This window comes from Lycorma delicatula, chromosome 2 (genome assembly GCF_047948215.1).
Source record: "Lycorma delicatula isolate Av1 chromosome 2, ASM4794821v1, whole genome shotgun sequence".
In the NCBI taxonomy this organism is placed as follows: Eukaryota; Metazoa; Arthropoda; class Insecta; order Hemiptera; family Fulgoridae; genus Lycorma; species Lycorma delicatula.
The window spans coordinates 215,963,314-215,988,068 of NC_134456.1; the positions used below are offsets into that span (position 1 = coordinate 215,963,314).

Below are 24,755 nucleotides of genomic sequence, written 5' to 3' on the forward strand. Positions count from 1 at the left end.
TATAAGTTATTTTGAATAAATTATATTAAAAAAATTTAATCCAAGAAAAAAATTAATTTTATGGCAACAGTTAACAATATGTCACCCAAAATTAAATTTTTAAAATGCTTTTATTAAACCAAAATTACAAAATAAAAATTAACACAAATTTAATATTATAGTACAAAAGAGAGATTAAAAGATTTCATTTCATGAAGGTAAACTATAGTTTCCATTTAACACTAACAAAACTAATGAAAAAATATAACAAAACCCAAAAAGGCTTCCACTGGTATAAAATTAAAAAAAAAAAAAAAAAAAAATTATTTTGATAACGTAACAAGGACAAGAAGAAAGGATGCAGCTAAGGAATTGAATTTAAAAAATGGTTCAATAATAAACATAAGTATAAATTATATTACAGTTTTTTTGGTCTTTGTATTTTTTTCAATTTCTTTTAAATTCGTTACATCAGCACACTACCATACATACACAAGACAATAACTTGAAAAAAAAAAGGAGTACACTGATAATAATTACGGGATATTAAAATATTACCTAGTCTTTTAATTTTATTAATAGTATAAATTCAATAATTAAATCATTAACTAATACAATAACGATAATACAACCATTAAAAAACATATTGGCCGCAAATTCAACTAAAATGATTTTAAAAAAGTATGTACGAAAGGTTCACAACAGAAATAATAAAACTTGAGTCACATTTTCCCTACAATAATTACAGTAATAATTATACAATAGTTATTGGTTTTATTTAATTTTACATATGTATATAAATTCAATACTCTTTAGTAAAAAACCATGAATCAATCAACAGCACTGGCAGAAGTTGTATGTATATATATGAATGCAATTGAATATACTTATAAATTAACCATTTGTATATATATATATTGCATTAAGTTTCAATAATATGTTAACAAGTTTGACAAAACATCATACAAGTTTACTGTATACAGTTAATATAAAAAATTCAACCAATAAGTAAGTCTACTTCTTTCCTGTGACCTGTTCCATCCTCTCTTGATTTTTAAAATTTGCATTTTGTTCTTTGAAGATGTTTTTACTTTATTATTAATTGGCTTATAAAATACAAAAGTAAATAAATAAATATATATATATATATATATATATATATACACATACATATATATATATATATATATATATATATATATATATATATATATATATATATATACACACACTGAAAAAAAAAAGAAAAAAAAAACAAATATAAATATATAAATGTTTTGTATAAATATTAATGAGAAATAAAAAGGTAAAAAGGCTTCACGTGTTAAGCAGTTATTACAGTCTGTGAAAACTCTGTAAATCTTCACAATATCAGAGTAAATATAAAAGTTACCAATTGTATCGAGTTACTTTAAAGCAAGCAAATACTTCTGAACATTAATTTTTTAGCCAAAGTTTATATTCGATTCCATTTCACATAATACTTTATTTACTTTATAATCACTTCACTTAATACCTTTTTTATATATATATATATAAACTTTTAATGCATACAAAAGATAACACACGTGGAGGATACATTTATTTCATTTCCAAATACCTAGATTTTATAAAGAAAAACTAAAAAGTGACAACTGGAACACAGAATGGCTTGGCTTTCCCCTCCCAACTACAAATTATTAAAAAATCATGCCACGAGTCCCAGCACATTAAGCATCACCTTCCTCCTCTTCTGATTCAGCTTCTGCCAGCCATGTTAGCCATGTATTCACCTACAAAAATGAGAGAAAAAACAGATCATAAAAAAAGTTTATAGAACATATATTACCAATATTTCTAACTCCAATTCCAACAAAATAAAACTATCATTCAACAATTAAGACAAAATAGCAACAGAAAGACTACTTAATAGAATAAACTGATACTTGTCAAGACGTTTGAAAAGAATTTCTATTATAACCTCTTTTGTTTTTTCAAATATCTTTTTTTATGTCCCACGAAAGAACAGTGTTCTGTGATAAAATCTGTTATTTTCTTAAGTGTAAAAAAAACAGCCAACATTCACTTGATATTAAAACAATTTATTTGAAAAAAGTGTATTAACTGTGCAAATTTTTAAAAGTGAAAGAACCGTTTAAATGGTAAGAACAATTGCCTTCAATTTTCATCGTAACAGAAGACTAGGGAAAATTTTTACTTATGCTTAGCAAAATTGCATTAATCATTTTATTCACAAGCTGAGGCACATTCAAATTTGGAGAATAGCTGAAATTTTTAGTGCGTCATTGTTAATTGTGATATTCATGAAAAGCTAAGTACCACAAAATGTGTTCCTATAATCCTGCTTGGAAATCCTACGTGAAATTTGGCTTATCATTTTGAGCCAGAATCCAAATGTCAGGAGTATGGAATGGAAAAATCACAGTTTACCTACAGGGGAAAAATTCAAAACCTATGCGTCAGCCACTGTTTTCTGGCTAAGTTTTTGCCCAACTTAATGCAATTTGGAAGAATGTAGATCAACAGTGAACTGTGTCATGCCAGAAATAATAACACCTGCAATAAGGAAGAAACAACCTTGTTCTCTCTCAAAAGGCATAATTATTCTGCATGATAATTATTATTGCATGATAATTAATGATTATTAAGTTGAATAAATATCAACATCATCCTTACAGTCTTGATCTCGCACCATGAATTTGTTTGTTTGAACCTCTCAAAATTTTGACATTCCACCAAGCTCAGCATAATGAGCAGGTCAAACTGTAGTACAAGAATGACAAACAAAGCTAAATAATTCTTTACTACTGGAATAAGAAAGCTCAGGTATTTTATGTTTTAGGGTAGCATCACTGTTATGTTTTTAGTTGACATTCACTGGATAAATAACTTCTACAGTAATTTGTTTATAACTATTGAATAGGGCTCTTCAATGTTGGCAAAACCGTTACCACGTAGTTCTTTTCTGCTTTGAGAATAGGAAAAAGTCAAGAGCAATAGACTGCAAATATGGAGGCTGATACATCATAATGGAGTTGTTTTTGGCCAAAAATTCATGAAGCAGTGAAGACAGCAGGTAAATTATGGTTCAATGAATTGGCCAATGAAATGTGATTGAAACAATTGAGATGAGCGAGACTAAAGATGAATTGGGCATTTTCTTCAGACTGCTTCCTGCTAACAGCATAGAACTTCCAGGTAGTACTCCTTACTGACGTACAACTTGGAGGCAAGAACTCACACACTAAGCCATTGAAATCAGAACCTGACTTCTTGTAAATAACCTACTTTTACAATGTTATATGTTAAAAAAAATATCATTCCAGCATCTTTACCTGAAAATTTCATGTAGCCTAGTATTGCATGGCATGAAAATTATCTTAGCATATGTCACACAGCCAGAACAAACATTTTAAGGAAAGAATAATAGTTCAAGAGAGGACATAAATTTTCACTAAATGCTACAACCTCAAATGTTGAAGATACTAAAAACACAATTTTACCAATTTTTATAGCAGATAACATAATATACATACCTGATTGAATGGCAGCACATACACAGACAAAAGACAAACACATGTAGAAGATTGTTATTTCTATTAAACTCTAGTTATGGCATTTTACCTGTCACCAACAATAAGTAACATTTTGATAAGGAAATCTCAACATCCAAAATAGTACTAAAGAACTTGACATTCAGACACCGATCTTTACAAAATTATATCCTCAGATTCAAAACAAATCATCCAAATAAAGTCATCCCACAAGAATACAAATTGTTAACAAGTGTTGGAATATTTTTGTGCGTTAGTCATGAGATAAGATAAGGCATTTAATTACAGATCTCCCAAATTTGTAGTTTATTTTGTAAAAGATAATAAAATGTGAAGTTTGTATTAAAATTTGTTATATAATTTTACAGATCACTTGGTCAAAAACTAACAATTTTTAATATATAAGGAAATAAGGAATGGTAGAGTTGCTTTAGTGAGCTGAAGAGATATGGGTGATTAAGTACAATTAAAATTTGTTCATTGTATAATCAGTTAGTAAAAGTAGGTAAAAAAAGGTAGTAAAAAGTGTAATGAATATACTACTAAACCATTCAACAAATACAATTAAAAAAGCACTTAAAGTTTTATGTATTTGTTGGATCATAAATATTGAATCACAACCTTTAAACTATTACTTTCTATCCACCTTCAAGAGCAAGTATTTGGTTATAGGAACAATGTGATGTAGATAAATCATGCTTCCTTACTTCAGAAAAAATTGTTTTCCACTTGGCCAGCAAAAATAGTTGTAGTGGTATTTTCCTTTTTACCGAATTGCACTATAAACATTAAATAATTTATTGACAAATGATGAGAGCAAACTGAATCTTGGCCCAACTGAAAACACTTATCTTTTTGATATCTATGTCCAATATTTTCTGAAATATTACAAAACACCTTAAATTATCTGCTGTTATGACTTGCTTCAAACAAAAGTTATTAATTATGAAGAAGAGAATAGATTTCTAACAAGCTTGAGGGCTTTTACTGAAGCTACTTTCCAATATCTAGAGCAAACAGGAAAATGAATCAAATAATTCAGATAATGTAAAAAACTAGATTAAAATGAGAATCTTTACTTAATGGAGGAAAAAATCATTAAACAAACCTTAGTAAAATTTCACATTATAAAAAGAAAATGGAACTGTAAGAAGAAAATGAAGCAGTTTATGAACTTTTATAGTTTAATGAATGAACTCAAAACACCACTTTATTAAAGCAGAACACCAATGGTAGCATACACTCACTATTTATTTTATTTTTTTTTTGGGTTAATCTTTATATTTTCTATTAGTACTATTTATCAGTGGTAATTTTATTGTAAAAGCAGCTTATCTTCAGAAGTTTCCCAATTGAAAATGTAGTCTGCCAACCAACAGGAACACTGAAGGGACTATCAGATAACGAGATAACTTTACATATAAAATAAACCAAATCTACTCAGTGAAGCTTCATAGAAAAAACTGCAGCAGAAAATTACACAAAATAAATACTAAGGGAAAAATGTACTGTAAACTAACTGCTCAAAAACTGATAGGAGGAATGTTCTTGGAACATTTACCACCACCTTCCAAAAAAAAAATTTTTGTCAAGAACTATATTATTGAAAATAGGTGAAAACATTTTTCACCTAGTACAAGAACAAGTACAAGAAAGGGTTTATGTTTTTGTTCCAGACTATAATTTACTGTAGCACAATCAATGTCTATTCAAATCATTATTACAATGCTGAATTCACATATTACTAACTTTAAAAACTCTGTTGCAGTTAAGTATATCAGAAGGATAGATTTCTGGTTTTAGTTAAGAAAGGAGTTTCACTGCTGTATGATTTTTGATAATAATATAGCTTGTGTTCTAGCTAGCTTTCAATTTTTTTTTTTTTTTTTGTATTTCATGCTATGTTGGTATGATGTGTTCAAAACTGATTCTTTGGACACCAACCTCTTTTATACCTCAAAAAAAAATTATCAAAAATTTGATTTTTCAAATCGCATTTTTGGTTTAATTTTTTTTTTTTTAATTGTATGTCTTGATGATTTTTCAAAGAAAAGTGCACTATTACTTTTAGTCACATGGTGGAAGGAGAGTAAATTTTTCTTCATTTTGAGGTACGAGTGCAACAAAAAACTATTCACTTAAATTGATTTTACATAAATAAAATCGTAGGAATTAGTGAGGTTCGGTGGGAAGAGGAAGGCGACTTTTGGTGAGGTAATTTTAGAGTAATTAACTCAGCGTCAAATAATGGGCAGGCAAGAGTAGGTTTCGTGATGAACAAAAAGATAGGGAGGAGAGTGGAGTATTTCAAGACGCATAGCGATAGAATCACTGTAATAAGGACAAAATCAAAACCTAAACCGACAACGACTGTTAACGTCTATATGCCTACGAACGCCCATGATGATGATGATGAGGTAGAGTGTGTATACGAAGAGATTGATGAAGCAATTAAACACGTAAAAGGAAGATGAAAATTTAATAATAGTTGGAGATTGGAATGCAAGCATTGGAAAAGGCAAGGAAGGAAATATAGTGGGTGAATACGGGCTGGGCAAAAGGAATGAAAGAGGGGACCGACTTATAGAGTTTTGCACGAAGTATAATTTAGTAATTGCCAACATCAAATTTAAAAATCATAATAGAAGAATATACACTTGGGAAAAGCCAGGCGATACTGCAAGGTATCAGATAGATTATATCATGGTTAAGCAAAGATTTAGAAATCAACTCGTTGACTGCAAAACTTACCCTGGAGGAGACATTGATAGCGACCATAATTTGGTGATAATGAAATGTAGATTGGGGTTTAAAAACCTGAAGAAAAGGTGTCAGATGAATCGGTGGAATTTAGAGAAGCTTGAGGAAGAGGAGGTAAAGAAGATTTTTGAGGAGGACATCGCAAGAGGTCTGAGTAAAAAAGATAAGGTAGAAAATGTAGAAGAAGAATGGGAGAATCTTAAAAAAGAAATTCTTAAATCAGCAGAAGCAAACTTAGCCGGAATAAAGAGAACTGGTAGAAAACCTTGGGTTTCAGACGATATATTGCAGCTGATGGAACGTAGAAAATATAAGAATGATAGTGATGAAGAAAGTAAAAGGAACTATCGGTAATTAAGAAATGCTATAAACAGGAAGTGCAAACTGGCGAAAGAAGAGTGGATTAAAGAAAGTGTTCAGAAGTGGAAAGAGAAATGAACATTGGTAAAATAGACGGAGCATACAGGAAAGTTAAGGAAAATTTTGGGGTACATAAATTAAAATCTAATAATGTGTTTAACGAAGATGGTACACCAATATATAATACGAAAGGTAAAGTCGATAGATGGGTGGAATATAATGAAGAGTTATACGGAGGAAATGAATTAGAAAATGGTTTTATAGAGGAAGAAGAGGAAGTTGAGGAGGATGAAATGGGAGAAACAATACCGAGATCTGAATTTAAGAGAGCATTAAAAGATTTAAATGGCAGAAAGGCTCCTGGAATAGACGGAATACCTGTAGAATTACTGTGCAGTGCAGGTGAGGAAGCGATTGATAGATTATTCAAACTAGTGTGTAATATTTATGAAAAAGGGGAATTTCCATCAGACTTCAAAAAAAGTGTTATAGTAATGATACCAAAGAAAGCAGGGGCAGATAAATGTGAGGAATACAGAACAATTAGTTTAACTAGTCATGCATTAAAAATCTTAACTAGAATTCTATACAGAAGAATTGAGAAGAGAGTGGAGGAAGTGTTAGGGGAAGAGCAATTTGGTTTCAGGAAAAGTATAGGGACAAGGGAAGCAATTTTAGGCCTCAGATTAATAGTAGAAGAAAGATTAAAGAAAAACAAACCGACATACTTGGCGTTTATAGACCTAGAAAAGGCATTCGATAACGTAGACTGGAATAAAATGTTCAGCATTTTAAAAAAATTAGGGTTCAAATACAGAGATAGAAGAACAATTGCTATCATGTACAGGAACCAAACAGCAACAGTAACAATTGAAGAACATAAGAAAGAAGCAGTAATAAGAAAGGGAGTCCAACAAGGATGTTCCCTATCTCCGTTACTTTTTAATCTTTACATGGAACTAGCAGTTAATGATGTTAAAGAACAATTTAGATTCGGAGTAACAGTACAAGGTGAAAAGATAAAGATGCTACGATTTGCTGATGATATAGTAATTCTAGCCGAGAGTAAAAACGATTTAGAAGAAACAATGAACGGCAAAGATGAAGTCCTACGCAAGAACTATCGCATGAAAATAAACAAGAACAAAACAAAAGTAATGAAATGTAGTAGAAATAACAAAGATGGACCACTGAATGTGAAAATAGAAGGAGAAAAGATTATGGAGGTAGATGAATTTTGTTATTTGGGAAGTAGAATTACTAAAGATGGACGAAGTAGGAGCGATATAAAATGCCGAATAGCACAAGCTAAACGAGCCTTCAGTAAGAAATATAATTTGTGTACATCAAAAATTAATTTAAATGTCAGGAAAAGATTTTTGAAAGTGTATGTTTGCAGTGTCGCTTTATATGGAAGTGAAACTTGGACAATCGGAGTATCTGAGAAGAAAAGATTAGAAGCTTTTGAAATGCGGTGCGCTATAGGAGAATGTTAAAAATCAGATGGGTGAATAAAGTGACAAATGATGAGGTATTGCGGCAAATAGATGAAGAAAGAAGCATTTGGAAAAATATAGTTAAAAGAAGAGACAGATTTATAGGCCACATACTAAGGCATCCTGGAATAGTCTCTTTAATATTGGAAGGACAGGTAGAACGGAAAAAATGTGTAGGCAGGCCACGTGTGGAATATGTAAAACAAATTGTTAGGAATGTAGGATGTAGAGGGTATACTGAAATGAAACGACTAGCACTAGAAAGGGAATCTTGGAGAGCTGCATCAAACCAGTCAAATGACTGAAGACAAAAAAAAAAATATATAAAATCAATGTATAATATATATATATACAGCCCCTCTAAAAAACTTCACAGGTTCGTTTAACAAAAATCACACCTCACTAGATCTCATCTACTAAGCTGTAACTTGGGACCTCTCATTCTACCACAGGTGACCCCTTGACAGTCATACATGAAAACTGACTTTTAAGAAATACTCCACCAAGCAACACCAGGGTTCAAAGAAGACAGCATTCGAATACGTGGGCTGCCACTTAGAAGACATGCAATCAGATGCACTGGAATACCCCAACATCCAAGAAAAATAGAAAGTCCAAAATCAAACCAAAGCAAATCACTTAAATTTCCATACACAATGTAAACTTGGTCATACAAACTGGTAAAAAAAATAATAACTGGCCTGTGGACAAACACAAAGTTCTCATCATGGGTCTGCAAGAAATAAGGAACACCAACCAGGGAGCCATGGAATCTCAAGGATATTAGCCTCAAAACAATGAAATCCATACAAGAATACAAGTCACAATCTTCAACAATCTCAACACTCACCTTAAAAGCATCTAATCTATACTATAATAAATCCCCATGCACACACTGATAACAAAAATAATTCCTATAAAAGACCTATAAAAAGAAACAGAAAAGTTCTGGGATTTAATCGACCTGACTATAAATAACATCCCCATAAACAATTAATTGAACACTTCAATGCTCAACTAGGCAGAGAAAGAAAATCATCATTGGCAAATAACCCGCTCAAAAGAAAAATAAAAATCGACAAAGACTCATTAACCTCTGTAAAAACCACAAACTTATCTTGAAATCCACATATTTCAAGAAGAAACTTAAAAAACTTAAAACCTGAAAACACCACGACTACACTAAAGGAGAATGATAACTAGACCATGTCTTCCTGGGCAAACACAACCTTAAGGAAATCTACAACATAAAGTCCTCAGAGGTGTAACAGGCTCAAATCACTACGTAGTCAAAATTAAATTTATTCCCCAAAAAAAGCAACAAAACCAAACCCCTAAAACTAAAAGAAAAATGGACTCCACCCAACTAATCAAGAATGAAAATCACCAAAAAACAACTGATAAAATAATCACGGATGAAGATCTAGTCAACAACCTTAAACAAATCGCAGAAAAATTAACCCCAATAAAATCCTGTAAAAAAACAATGGGGGAACAGCAAATGTGATGTAACAGTGGAAAAAATACATCAAGCATGGCTATTTCACATATCCCAAAAATTAGAAACATCCTGCTTAAGTCTAATAAACAAAGACATCACCTGAATCCTAAGGAGAATAAAAAGACAACACTATAAAGACACAGTGAAATCAATAAAAGAAGAATTCAATTAACAGTCGATACTACAAAACCTTAAAAAATCATCTCCAAAAATACAAACCCCTGTATATCCTACTAACAATATGCTGAATACTACACTATTGAATAGCATGATAGTCCCATTTTGTAGAGATTATTAAAATCTGCCAAGCAAACATCAAATAAAAATAAATTTTATCTACTTTATTAATAATTATTTTCATAGTTTGACAGTTACAGTTTTCATCATTATATTATTCATAGTTTGTATTGTGCATAGTTTAATATAATCAATAAAACACAGTCTAGACTACTACAGAAACTCAACAAAAAAAAATATCCCAACCCTACTAATAAAGAATAAAAACTGTAAACTGGCCCGTAACAATAGACAATGTGGAAATCCTAGCTTAATATTTCAACAAACTCCTACATTGAGAAGAAACAACAGAATTCCTAAACTTCAACAACCCCCAATTAACAATACCACCAAAAAACATCAACCCTTCAACAATAAAGGAAGTCTACCAAGCACCGTGTAAGATGAGTTACAAAGCAGCAGCAGATCAGACTTTTGTAGAGATCAAGAAACATGCAGGAAGATCAGCAAAAACTGCCCTCATCAACATCTGGATCAAAGAACTACCTGAACACTGGCTAACACCCTCATCCATCCGCTACACAAAAAGGGGACAAAAAAGACCCTAACATTATAGGAGAATCTCACCCCTAGACACAATATGCAAAATTTTTCACAAGAATCATCACAGGATCGATTCACAACTCAAGAAACAACTAGGAAAATACCATCGAGGTTTCAAACCCTGGAGGAGCTGTCCAGACCAGATCATGATTCGCAAGCTAATAACAGATTACGACAGGAAAAGAAACAGACATGGTGATAGAATTTGTAGATTTCAAGCTTATGTTACACAATCCCCACTAAACATCCTAAGACACTTGACTACATATCAAATTAACAAACACGAAAAAAAAATGACCCTCACGAACAATAAGTCAAAAGGTAAAATTTAGAGGCGAGGTCTTGGAACCTTTTGAGATAAAAACAGGACTGTAACAAGATGACTGGCTTTCATCGCTATTATTCAACTGTGCTCCAGAAATGGTTATGAAGGAATGGCTCAAAAAATGCTCCCAAAATTAAAATTAAACCGAAAAATCAAAACAAACTGTCTTGGTTTCACGACGACTTGGCACTGCTAGCAAACAACATTGACGAAGCTAAATCTCTGATATTAGAACTTCAAAATATTGCTAATAAAATTGGCTTCAATAAAAAAAAGAAAAACAGAAATTATGTCCCAAAAGCCAATTATTGTGGATTAAAAGAAGGGAAAATTGTAATAAAATCAAAATAGTAACGAAATTTAAATACCTTGGAGAAATAGTAACATTTTTCATTTAGGTTGTTTGAAAAAATTAAAAAACCTCGATCCAAATAAGAAAAACTAGCTAAAGTTCAAAAATTAACCTGATACACTTAAAACTGATTACACAACAAAAAATGCCAATAAATGAACACAAAAATAAGACACTACAACACAATTATAAAACCCAAGAGCCACTTATACAGCAGAAACACTCTTCCACCTGAACTAACAATCCAAAACAGACAGACCCCAGAAAATCGAAAGAAGAATTTGAAGAACTGCCACCAGTAAAAAATACCAGAAAGACAGGCAGTGGTGGATTGTGCCTAACAGTTTTGTGAAACAAGTTGGAATCCATCATCACTGAACCATGCATAAAAGAGGAAATGATTATTTGCACATATCATGAAGATATGATTCAAGATTTCTAAAACAGATAATACAGTACAATCTTGATTCAAAAAACACAAAGACATGAGACAGATGGATCAGAGAAATTAGAGAATCTGAAGGAAATTGGTCTACACCAGCACACCCCACAACATAAGATTAAATTAAACAAGAACAAAAACACTCAAGGAATAACTCACAATACAAACATTTTCTAGAAAGGGCACTAAGATAGAAACATGAAAAAGTGCTAGGAGGACCAGAAGGCCCAATGAGTCCCACGACCAAAGAGACTTTGATAAGAGATTGATTAAAGTGATCCTATGCAGTCATAAAGATGACGACGATAATAATATACAACTCCATGTTTAAATTTTGTGGCTCGAAAATCTCAACTACTAGATCAATTTCACTGAAATTCAGATATGCTGTAGTAGTGTATCTACAGTGCATGTGGAAATTTGAGTTATGCTTAATTTAAAGCACAAATTGTGACTAAATCTCCAAAACTACAGGTTCAATTTTACTGAGATTTAAGATAAGCTTGTAGCTTATCTTAAATCGTGTATCTAAATTTGTACATGTGAAAATTTGAAGAAGAGTCATGTTATGTTCAATTTAAGGTTGACAAAACATCTTTTCTGTTATCTGCCACCCTTGAATTAAATCTTTTTTAAGTCTTCAGTCATTTGACTGGTTTGATGCAGCTCTCCAAGATTCCCTTTCTAGTGCTAGTCGTTTCATTTCAGTATACCCTCTACATCCTACATCCCTAACAATTTGTTTTACATATTCCAAACGTGGCCTGCCTACACAATTTTTTCCTTCTACCTGTCCTTCCAATATTAAAGCGACTATTCCAGGATGCCTTAGTATGTGGCCTGTAAGTCTGTCTCTTCTTTTAACTATATCTTTCCAAATGCTTCTTTCTTCATCTATTTGCCGCAATACCTCTTCATATGTCACTTTTAAATTTATTAAATCATGTACTTAAAACTAATGCTTTAATGAAAATTACAGCTCCATTTAAACAAAAATCAATTATGCTAGATCGCAATCAAACAGTTTTAATGAGAGTACATTTTACCAAAATTTTATTCTGAAATACAATTTTTTTTTTCTTTTAAATAAGCTAATTGTTTTGAATTTTTGTTTATATAATTGTTATTTTAAAAATGTTTACCATAGAATACAATAACCAGCTTAATATTTTATGTGTTCTTAAGTAGAGCTGTAATTTTCATGAAAGCATTAGTTTAAGTGTTAACACATTACTTATTTAAGTATTAAATAATACTTGCATAATAAGTCTAATGCAAAAAGCTGAAAACCGGTTCGCTTGAGAATCAATAGGGCTCTATTCCCAACAGGTTTACATCACCACAAGCTTTATCCAAATTGGTTAAGAGCAGATAAAAAAATCTTATACGTACATAATTATGGTTAGGCGCAGCACAGTGGTGCCAATTCTCCAAAAGTCCCTAAAATAAAATAGCAATTTTGGGACTTTTTAGGCCCTAAGTAGTTAAGTTGGTACCTGTAGTTGATGAAATTAGCATCTATAAAAAGTCCGAAGTAAACGCGTGCTGACGCTGACGCGTTAGCGTCAGCAAGCCTTCGTAAATGTTGAGTGATTTGCTTAAATAAATTATTATTGTTTATTGCTAAATTGCGTTGAAAAACTGTTTATGTATGTCAGTTTATTGAGATTTTTCGTGAAAAGGAGTATTCAAGGTTAGTATTAAATTGGTTTTTGGGCGGAATTTTTATCTCTTGACATTATTTATATAATGTTTAAACAATTATAACGATTGTTTATATTTTTAATTGAATAACAATTAGAGCAACTCAAAAGTCCCACAAGATTCCGCTTTGAAAAAACTTGTGCGAGTCAAAGAATCATTTCTCTTTGAATTTCACTTTATAGAAAGTGCCCATCATTGTCCGTTGTGTTTAAAATGCACTTTGAAATTTATTGTGATTTAATTCAACTTAATTCGATTCTAATCAATAATATCGGAAAGCAGTTTTTGATCATGCCATATGGGCATGATCAAATAGGGCAGATGTCTGAAGAAGCACAAGAGTCGTGCAACAAATTTATAAAAAAATATCGCCAGAATTTCACTTGAAAAACAAGTCGAGCTAAAAACATAAAAGATGTTTTTTGCAAGCTGTTGGTTTCTTCAGATCCAGTAATATCGAGTGTTCGCGAATTGCCAAGCAAACCGATGAGATCTCTTGATCGAGAAGCAAAAGCACTGCTTGAACTGCCTACAGCAAGTAGTAGGGTAACCTCTGAAGAAGATATGAGTAGTTCTTCAGCTGACAGCAGCTCAATGAGTCCTACTCATTCTTCAGATGATGAATATTAATTGTAATCATATTAGTTTTAATTAGTTAAATTGATATTAGTTTTAAGATATTATTTTATAAAGCCATTTATGTGAATTCACTATTTAGTTAATTACGGTTACTGCCTCTATAATTGTTAACTAAATGCCTCTTAAGAAGCAGTAACCTTAAAGAAAGAGCTCTTATAAGAATAAAAATATTAAAGGAAACATTAAGACCTTTCTTTCTATGATAGAATTTTTCTTTCTTCATCTTTTATGAAGAATAGTATGCACTTCTATTTCCCAAATTGCTATTTATTTTTTCCTGATAATGAAGTCGAATTACTATTGTGGAAAAAAAATCCCTTTAATCCAAGTTATTGTACTAAATTAAATCAATTTTGGAATTTTATATTCATTTTTCAAATTTTTTATCGCCATTTTGGATCCGTAATTATATTTCTTTTTTCCAAATAAATTTCAAAAAAAAAGTGTCAAATTTGGATTCAGCATCCTGAAAAACATATTTTCACCGAGGAATCATTATTTTTTTCAATGTATAAAGCATGTATTTGACTTTTGACCATGTTTTTGGCAATTGGCATCACTGTGCGCAGTGGTGAAATTTGAAATTGCTAAAAATGTTATTTATAAATTATATATTATTTAAACTTATGTAACAGGTAAGAAAAAAATCATTATTACTTAAGAGGTTCACAAAACAGAACATCAATATGAAGTGTGCTGATTACTAAACACCAGTAGACAACTTAAAGAAAGGATGTTGTCAAGTTGTCTGTGTATGTTGAGGTTACTGTTCTTTGATTATTTACAAATTTTCGTTACATAATTTTTTTGTGAATTTATTTCATTGTTAATTAAAAATCATTTTTTTTCTGTTTGCATATATAATATTAGACATTACTCCAAGAAAACGTTCAAAAATTGTTTCTCTTTCTAAGTATACTGGAATGACATGACAAATGGCTTTGACAACTACTTCTACTATCTACTTAAACCAAGAATTAGCAGCACGTGGAACAAATTTACACATGAAAACTTTAGATTCTGACTTCTTGCAGCAGAAAGCTAGTCAGCCAGCTAAAAAGCAGCTTTTAACACCACCAATGTGAAAAAAAGCATTCATGGGCCAAAGCACATAACTAGGCCACAGAAACTGGAAAAATATTATATGTTTTCTGGCGAGTCACAAATAATTATGTTCAGCATCAAAGGGTTCAATATATTAGTAAAGCATCAGATGAAAAAATATATCATTGGCTCATGTCCAACAATTGGTTAAACATTACCAGAAAAAATGTTACGGGGTCATTTCATATTTGAAGACCCTTGTTCATTACTCCCAGTAGACATGTCGAAAAGTGACTGATATATCAAGATTCTGAAAGAAATGGTTATGACAACTTCTAAAAAATTCCCACAAGACAACCAAGTGTTCTAACAAGATTATGCCATACTGCCAAAAAATTAGAAAAAAAATCTGAAATTAAGTGCTCCTGAGCCCAGGCAACTGCCCAGACTTAATCCCAATTGAGAATCTTTGGGCAGTAGTAAAAAAAAAAACAAAGATAAATTGTACGGCAAAAACTGACTTCATTAAAGTAATAATGTTGCATATCCCACAATCAATTCTAAGAAGAAAAAAAATGTTATGGAGTTGTTTCACATTTGAAGGATATATCAAGGATTCTGAAGGAAATTCTAACAAAAAAAACTCCCCAGACTTAAACCAAACTAGACAAAAATTTACCTATTAAATCAATACTATCGTAATGGTTTCATGGTGATGAAATCAAGAAAATGTATATAGCAACTTGTTGAATCAATGCCAAATTGTGTATGCAAAGTGATATGAATAAAGGAAGGATTATATTAATTAGTAGATATTCACAATTTTTTTTCTAAATAAGGTTCCTTTTAATAACATTTATGTTCAGATTAATTTGCATGCTGTTACTGTATGTAAATTATATGCATACCAGCTTCAACCAGAGCCATACATAAAGAGTGGAGCAGAGGAAACTCGTTTTTCACTACTGCATAACTTTGGTTGTTTTAATTATAGAGAAAAAAGGTTTTCCATTAAATAATATTTTTATTGCATTTTTGAAATCAACATACCTTAAATAGGTTTGGAAAATAATGTCAGTAAGATGACATCCAATTTGGAGTCTCTCCTCAAAGCTCTTCATGGTTTCTCCAACATTTTGTTCAACACAGCTTCTATTTCTTGGCAAATGGAAATTTTCAGGTTTTCGATTGTGTGTGGCTTGTTCACGTATACTCTTGATTTCAGGTAGCCCCACAAAATTGATAGATCGGAAGAGCATGACATAACCAGCGCTAGAGTCTACCATTTTGGACTAGCAAGAACTGCTCTTCTCACTCTGTCTACGTTTTCCAGAAACTGGACTGAACGGTGAAGACAAAGTGGTTTTTCTTCATCACGATCCAGTACTTCTAAATGCCTCAACCCATTAGACAGAGTATGGTGTTTCTATCGAACTGTAGCAAGACATTCAAGAATAAAATTTTGACGGAAAAGATATTGAACTACTGTACCACAGTATGTTTCTAAAAAAAAAACTGCTTCATAGCAAATACATCATGTTCTTACACTCCAATACTTCATAGCAACTGAAACTGTGCGGTCTGGTTGTCCACAAGAAGTTACTAAAGATCAATACCTCCACTTGCCGCTGAGTACTAGCAGTTAAAAAATGTGCATTTCCTCTGCTCCACTTGTCATTTCATGCATTATATATAGAGCAAAATGAAAGGACTCTAAAAAATGTTAGCAAAGCTTACTCACTTCAAAATTTCAATTACTTCTATTCCATGCTACACATCACTTAGCCCATACCAAAATTTCATCATTTTACTGCAGTTATGTTTGTGAAGCTACATAAACATACCTACCTTAAACTAGAGTGTCAACCACATTACTCTTGTAGTTGAGATTTCGTTAACTGGGTTAAGGACAGATAGTTGGCCTTAATATAGACAAGACAAAATGCAAAAAAACTTCTGTTGCATGAATATTAACTTGATTTTAAAAACTAAATAAAATATAAAATACCCAATCTACATGTAGTTACGGAAGATAAGTTTCAAATAACGATTGAAAACTAAATAATTACCTGGAAAAGAGCCTTTCCTTTACCAGGATATGCATCTGTCACATCTTCACGCCATTTCAGGAATGCCTCCTCTTCGACGATCTCAAGATCATATAGATTGATAAACCAACGCAATAACATTCCTGTTTGTAATAAATACTTGTATCAAATAAATAAACAAATTAAGACTACCTAATTATAAATAATAAGGAAAATTGAACTTAATAAAGAGGAGGATTGGATTAAGAATCCTGCACAAAATTCTCATTTAAAATTTTTTTTAGAGTAGAAAATGATTTCTACTCTTAGTTTTGATGCAACATTTTTAACTGATTTATTAGGAAACTGAAAAATTCATTACATTGACATGAAAAATTACAGAGAAATTATTTTAACTTCCTAGCCAATAGCAACAATTATTGGAAATCTCTCTACAATTATTAAATAAAACCCTAAATTAATTCTAAATTATTAAATAAAAAATATAATAGAACTTTCCTGCTTCACTTATTACATAACATTTTAATTCACAGAAAATAATTGCAAAGAAACGCTTGGTTATCTTCAACCCTTATCAATCAATGCTTTCAAAAACATTTCTCTCAAACATTTCATGGTTCTTCTCTTATTCTTTTTCTGCTGTTACATTTTTGTTCTGCATCAATATTTACTAAATTTAGTGTTTATATATATATATATATTATATATATATATAGGTGTGATTGGAAAGTTTTAATTTAAGCCTGGGAGGAACCCTCTTCATATTTTCCTGGATGTTTTCAACTGTTAATAAATCAGTTCCCTTTCAGAGAAAATTTCAAGCTAGGAAACAGATAGAAACTGGCGGAAGCTAAATCAGGGGTTGTGGAAGCACAGGAATGGCCAAAAATTCTGTAATAAAGAATGCACAATAAGCTGGTGTGTGTCTCACCAGAGTACAAGCCATTTCTCCTGCTAATTTTTGCAAAAATGTTAAAGGACACTTTTATAGTATTGCTGGTTGACTGTTTCCTAGGGACAAATTTGTGATGTGCAGTACCCTAGAATCAAAGAAACCACCAACATTGTCATAACATTAGACAAACTTGTTGTGTTTTTTTTAGTCATGGCAAACTTGGACCCTTCCACTGCGATGATTGTGCCTTTGTTTTTATGTCATACCCATAAACCCATGGTTTGTCATTTGTAATTACCCTACTTAGGAAATGTAGGTCAGTTTTAGCCTGATTAATCAGTTCTTGGGACACTTTCAAGTTGGTGTTGTTTCTGCTGGTCAAACAATTTCAGAATGAATTTTGCAGGCACTCAACACCTCTTCAGTTAAAATTGACTGCACCACGTAGAAACTGGTTTTTGAAGTGGAAGGCCAGCCAGACTGGGAGTCATCTGACTGATTTGTTGAACCAGAACAACCTTTGAATCTGTTGAAATGGGTAAAAACATTTTACCGGCTCAGACAATTATTACCAAAAGCTTAGCTTTTTTAAGAGATTATAAGTCTGAAGCTGATGTCCTGGTTTACAAACAAAATTTGACACTCGCTGTTCAACTTTTCCATCCATTTTTTGAAATCAGTAATCCACCGAAAACATGCACTCACCAGGATGCCACTTTCAAGTGAACAAAGATACTGCTTGATCTTTTTAAGAATGTTTCAAGGACAAAACAAGCTTCCCCTTTCACATCCCTGGGTAAACTTGGCTCTCCTATTGAGCAATGGTGACACCTCTAAAAACTTTCCAATCACACCTTGTGTAGGCATACATGCATATGCTCTCTCTCTCTCTCTCTCTCTCTCTCTCTCTCTCACACACACACACACACAAGATAAATTGCAATTCTATTATTCCTATTTTAAAAAAATAATCAATAAATTTAATGGTAACTAAATCTGTATTGTTTGTGCATGCTTAGATGGCAGCATATTTTTTAAATATATAAATTTTAACACTCTGCAAGCTGTTTTTTTTTGTAAAACTATAAAAAATTTTTACGACATATATAAATTAACTGCAAACCTTTCGGGAAGTCTAATGAAAAGCAGTAAACTTGGAGAGCATAAACTGCTGTAACTTGAAGATCTATATCATGCAAGAACGGATGTAGAACCGTTTTAAACTTTTCCAGCAGTGTTTTCTCCTTTTCTTGCACTGCTTTACCTTCACTAATCCCCACTTCCTAAAATAAAAACATCAATAATCAACATAAAGAAACACCATGTGATGATTATATCCAAAGTGATTAATATACCCACCTCTGTACTGTGGCTTTACACCAGAATTCACTAATTTGTGGCACACAAATTATTTCATGAATTTCAAAAGGCACACAATCTCATGTTACAAGCTCAAAAGCGTTCTTGTTCATAAACTTTTAGCTTCTCAAATCTAACTGGTGTTAAATATGGTTATTTTAAAATTATATATATATATATATATATATTTATATAAACTGTATTGTATACTGTATTGTAAACTGTATTATATATTTATATAAACCACATACTACATTTATTTTGAAGTCAAGTGCTAAACATCTTCCTACATATAAATTCGTAAGGTAATAAATTTTTGTTCAATCACATGATCAAGTTTAAAATAACTTCAGAATGCAACTAATTTTAATAAATAAGAAAATGTTTCACAAATACTTAAAAAATCCAGTGAAAAAAAACACACACTTACAAGTAAATAATTCTTTGATCAGCCATTCATGTAGAGAGGACTCAAGAATTTTCAATAAGTTGTTAATATATAAAATTATTTTTTATTTACCTGAGTGATGTATTTGATGAGGACTGTAACAAGAGCATTGACAAAACCAGGATCAGTGTGGTGTGCAGGGTCAAGATTTTCCTTTACCCACTTATACAGCTGAGTTGGATTAGGATCAGCCTGGACTTGTTTCCACAACTCAGACTGTATTCGAAGAAGAGGGAATAGGAACGTTAAATTTCTGTCTTCAAGAATCTCAGAAAGACGATCTTTAGTACGATCAGCCTCTGGTAATGTATTCAGTAAGTTAACCTTGCTATTGTTAAACAACTGGGTCAACTCTACTTTTCCAAGACTTTTGTGAAGATTCTGTAATGTTAACATAAATAGTGGATAATGGCTACCACCTTCAACCATTTCAGCAATCTCTGATAAAGTCATTAACCCGTCTGTTACAGCCTGGCTACCGAATGCTGCTACATGAGAGTACACTTTTGGCACTGTTGTCTCTCTATCGGCCATACTATTAACCAAGCTACGATAGCACTCGCAGAACTGTGCATTAGTGACAAGACCTTCCTTTTTCAATGCCGATACTAATGATACAGCAAGTTCCCGATCAGTATCTATAATTAAACAAAACATCATATCAAAAAAGTATATTTATTCAAACAGTTTTTAGAATAACTGTTCAGCATCACAGTACATTATTAACAGTTTACTTTCTAAAAGGCAGCAGCAATACTTAATGAGGATTAATTATACAAAAGTTTTAAATCTATTAATTAAAAGCTTATAATTTTAAATAAGCAGCCACATTTTTATGCAAAAAAATCGTAACTAAAATCAACTGCTCTGTAAATGGAAAATAAATTACTTAAAAACTAACATTAGTAATTACTTTATTAGTTCTTTTAACTTGCTGCCAATGCCTTTTTTCTCAAATTTTATGCTATTCTGATTAATGTAATTATTTTGTTGAGCGACTTACCTCTCTATATGTTACACAAAAAATATTAAAACAGGGGCAATTGCACTTTTTTTCAACTTTCAGAGATCATTCATAATGTGCTAGGAAAATGAACTTGTATTAGTGAATTTTAAACGTTTACAAGATGGGAGTGTAACTAAAGAAGTAGTTATTCAATTTCTACAGGGTAGACTTCTTTGAGTTTGGCTATGCTCTAGTGGACATGAAATGATGCTAAATGAATGACAGCGAAGATCACAAGACTTATGTGACATGTCCACTTATATAATTTTGTTGTTATAGATGGACCTAGTAATACAGTTAAAGTTTATATATTTTTTTAGGCAAGCAACAGAACACCACTGCTTCAAATTACAAAAAAAATTTAATAACATTTTTAGGGAAAGCTATGAGGAATATAAAAAAATAAAAACAATTTTTCAAATAAAGTGCATAAAAACAAAATAGTCTTTAAATACATTCCAGTAAGTAACATAATATTCAATGTACTTTTATGTAGTGTAATGAGTGTACTACAATGACGAAAAAAATTTTGGGATTACAAAAAAGGGATGCCCATTAACAATAACATTTTTAAAAGTAATTAGACATGAAACTCAATCACACAGAATAACTGATTACATTGAATATAGATTTAAATTACAAATATATAATGCAAACAAAAGGAGTGCAAAACTCCCTTAAAAAAACAAATATAAGCTGGCTACTGCTATTTTATCGATAGGCTCATGGTGGCATTGCAACATCAAACCAAATCTCATTGCAATACCAGAGAGGACAGCTAACATATCAATCAGTAAGCCCATAGTGGCATTTAACATAAACCAAAATCTGTTTCTCAAACCAATACCAGAGAGGAGAGCAGAGCAGCAATTACCACAAACACAGATATGGGAACTAAATTGACTGATGTAATGATATTAGTGAAGAAATATATTAGTACCAGTAAATGATTCTTTCAATTTTTTGACTACGCAACCTTTGCTTAAAGTCTCAAATCAATTTATGCAAGGAAGTTTCTTATGTGTCTTTACACATAAGAAACATTAAGTATAAACAAACACAAATGCTTAACAGTTGCTAAGCAAAATTTATGGGATGAAAAAGGCACAGAATAGATCTCTTTGAGCAAATTCTAAAAGTCAATGCTTCTTTAATAAAAAAATTTAATTCGCCAAATATAATTAATCTAAAAAAAAATTGGTGTAATGAATCAATGTTCTCTCACTTTCTGTGCACTAATAATTATAAAAAATGCTAATAAAATAAATTTAAAGAATTCAAAAAAATAATTACAAATTTACTTAGCATGCTTACACATGTAATTTAGTTTTTTAAAAAGGTTCTTTAATTATTTTAAGTAATAAAGTTAAACTAAGAACTACAAGAACAATTTGGGCCAGAAAACAGGGACAGTTCTGTTTGAGTGGGGATTGCATGAAAAAAGTCAAAATCTTATTACTTTTTTTTAAATTTGTCATAAATATAATAACAAACATGTATTTGCTAACAAATAACATTGCATTCTTAAAGATTATTTACAATGAAAATTTACTAAGTTAACATAAAATTTGTGTAAAATTATTATAAACAACCAAACTAGTCGCATTGAATCTTCAGGGGGAAAAATTGTTACCAGTTAATCCTTGGTAAATCTAATGTTAAGTCATACACCAACATTAACAAACACACACAAACATGACTATCCAAATATTTGGTAAATTTGATAATTATAAAAACACAGCTCTTCTTTTGTAAAGTGGTGCGATGCAACCTTGTTTTCTGAAGGAGAGAATGGAAAAGGAAGAATGGGACAGATTTGTGGCTCTTGATTCTATCTGGCAACTGTAAAGTAAGCCTAGCTAAAGCTACATCTCACAATCTCCCAAAAAAAAATTCAAAATCACAAACTATTTTACTAGCTGAAAGGATAATTAAAACAAAAATTGTGCCTACCAGTCTTGTCAAGAGTGTGCGCAAGAACTGTATGTAATGCTTCTGGAATAAGGCGTTCAGGAACACGATGTTCTTTAAATGCAGACATACCTTCATCAACATTGCCATTCTTTAACACATCTTCAGTCATAGATATGATTTTTTTAAATATTTCTTCTTTGCTAGGGCCCTATAAAAAAAAAAACTTTTCATAATGCATTTAGGTAAAATAAATAAATATATATAATTTTTTTCGCCCCAGCCAATCTGCCATTTTTACATTAGAGCGCTTTTGATTGATATTCATTTACATTTACACATACTATTTGACACTTTTACATTTCGGTTACTTTTTATAAATTTGGGAGTAAATTAAAAGAAATTTTAAACATTTACTGATCACATTTATTAGTCATAATTTAAAAAAAAAAATGAAAAAGCATTACTAAAATTTACTAAATATTGCAAAAAAATTAAAATTTTTTATTAAAATTTATTTCTTTAATATGTTGTTTTATATAATGCTAATAAACGTATTACAAACTTAAATAATTTTTATAAGAATGACTGCAACAAATTCTGTCTTCAGATTCACAAGGATAAATTCATGTTTATATCTGTATATATAAATTTTTTCTAAAATTTTAATTTTTTATTATTTTCGTGTTCAATATTTACTTTTACAATTAGTAATTAATTATTTTCAAAACTTGTTTATATATATACACACATGGATATATATATATATATATATATATATATATATTTTGTTTAGCAACATTCTTTATACTGTTTACTTCTTTATGCAATTCCTATTTATCATTTGTGTATTTCATTCCTCTATTTATAACATTTCTAAAAATATTAATGTTTTGAGGCCAAGGATGGTTAGAATTTTTATTAATAATAGTTTTGTTTGAGGTAGATTTTTTAATACATGGTAGTTATTTTAACACCCATCATAAAATTTTATGTACTTGATTTTACATCATGAACTATTTTACTTTCAAAATCTTGCAGATTAAATCTCCAAAATTACAACGGATAAGGGAAAACCTACAGGTAAAGTGTTTTCCTGTGTATTAACAAGTTCCATTAAATTTGAAATAATTTTGTTTACATATTTCTAATTAAATTCATCAATTCGTACCTGTTTTGTATTTATATTCTAAATTAATTTTTGTTCTAATTATTTTATCAATAATTTTGGTAATTTTATAACTGGGAGCAGTTTTGAAATTAACAGTCTCATTAGGGATACCTTCTTCATGTAATTTTGAAAGACCATGATCTGTGGGACATAAGGCTTATATGGGTAGTGTCTATTATTGTATTTTAATTTATTATAATTATTTAATTATAATAACAAATTAAAAATAGTTAATTAATTACAAAGAACTATTTAGTTCTTTGTATTTTACTATGAAATCTTTCGTAATTCTTAAAAAATTCTTTAATTGGGTTATTAATTTTTTAAAAATCATTTTCGTTAATATAATTATTTCACTGAATCATTTTATTCACAAATTGAAATGACAACAGGGGTTCTTGTTTTATCAGATTTTACAATATAATTTTTTTTTATTTGGTTTTTAGTTTGTATACTACGTTTAATAAAGTTATATATATACATCTTATTGATAGATTATATTAAAAATATTCAAAATAATATAAACATCACTACATTACATCAAATACAAAGAAAATATTTATATAAATTACTCCTACAATAATAAAATTAAGAAAACAATGCATATAATGATAAAAAATATAAAGCAAAACTTGATAAAATATAAAGGCATAGAAGATGCAAAAATTATAGAAACACTGCAAGCTGCACCCATCCAAATCTTGCATATTCATTAATAGAAGAACAGGACCTTTATTCAGGAGATAATCCGATTATGTCTTCATTTCATTAATTAAAAATTACCCAAACAAATTAAGTATTATTAAATTATTAAATTAAGATATCAACTTTTAACATAGGTTTTCAAAGGAAACACAGTCCACTTTGTCAAGAAGCTTATTGCAAAGAAATGTATTTTATTAATACAAATTTCAATGAATT

The 24,755-nt window shown here is 30.6% G+C and overlaps 1 protein-coding gene across 7 annotated transcripts in view; it reads right to left on the bottom strand.

Annotated features, from left to right (window-relative positions):
- Positions 1–388: 388 nt before the first annotated feature.
- NAT1 (N-acetyltransferase 1) overlaps positions 389–24,755 on the bottom strand; it is a 99,349-nt gene continuing 74,982 nt past the window's right edge. For all 7 annotated transcript variants that reach the window (XM_075357174.1, XM_075357178.1, XM_075357181.1 and 4 more), the window contains 5 exons: positions 22,706–22,874; positions 19,819–20,384; positions 19,063–19,222; positions 17,066–17,187; positions 389–1,751 (listed from right to left, as the gene is read on the bottom strand). In XM_075357174.1, coding sequence (XP_075213289.1) covers positions 1,689–1,751; positions 17,066–17,187; positions 19,063–19,222; positions 19,819–20,384; positions 22,706–22,874 — 1,080 coding nt within the window. In that variant the 3' untranslated portion in view covers positions 389–1,688. The remainder of the gene's footprint in view (positions 1,752–17,065; positions 17,188–19,062; positions 19,223–19,818; positions 20,385–22,705; positions 22,875–24,755) is intronic.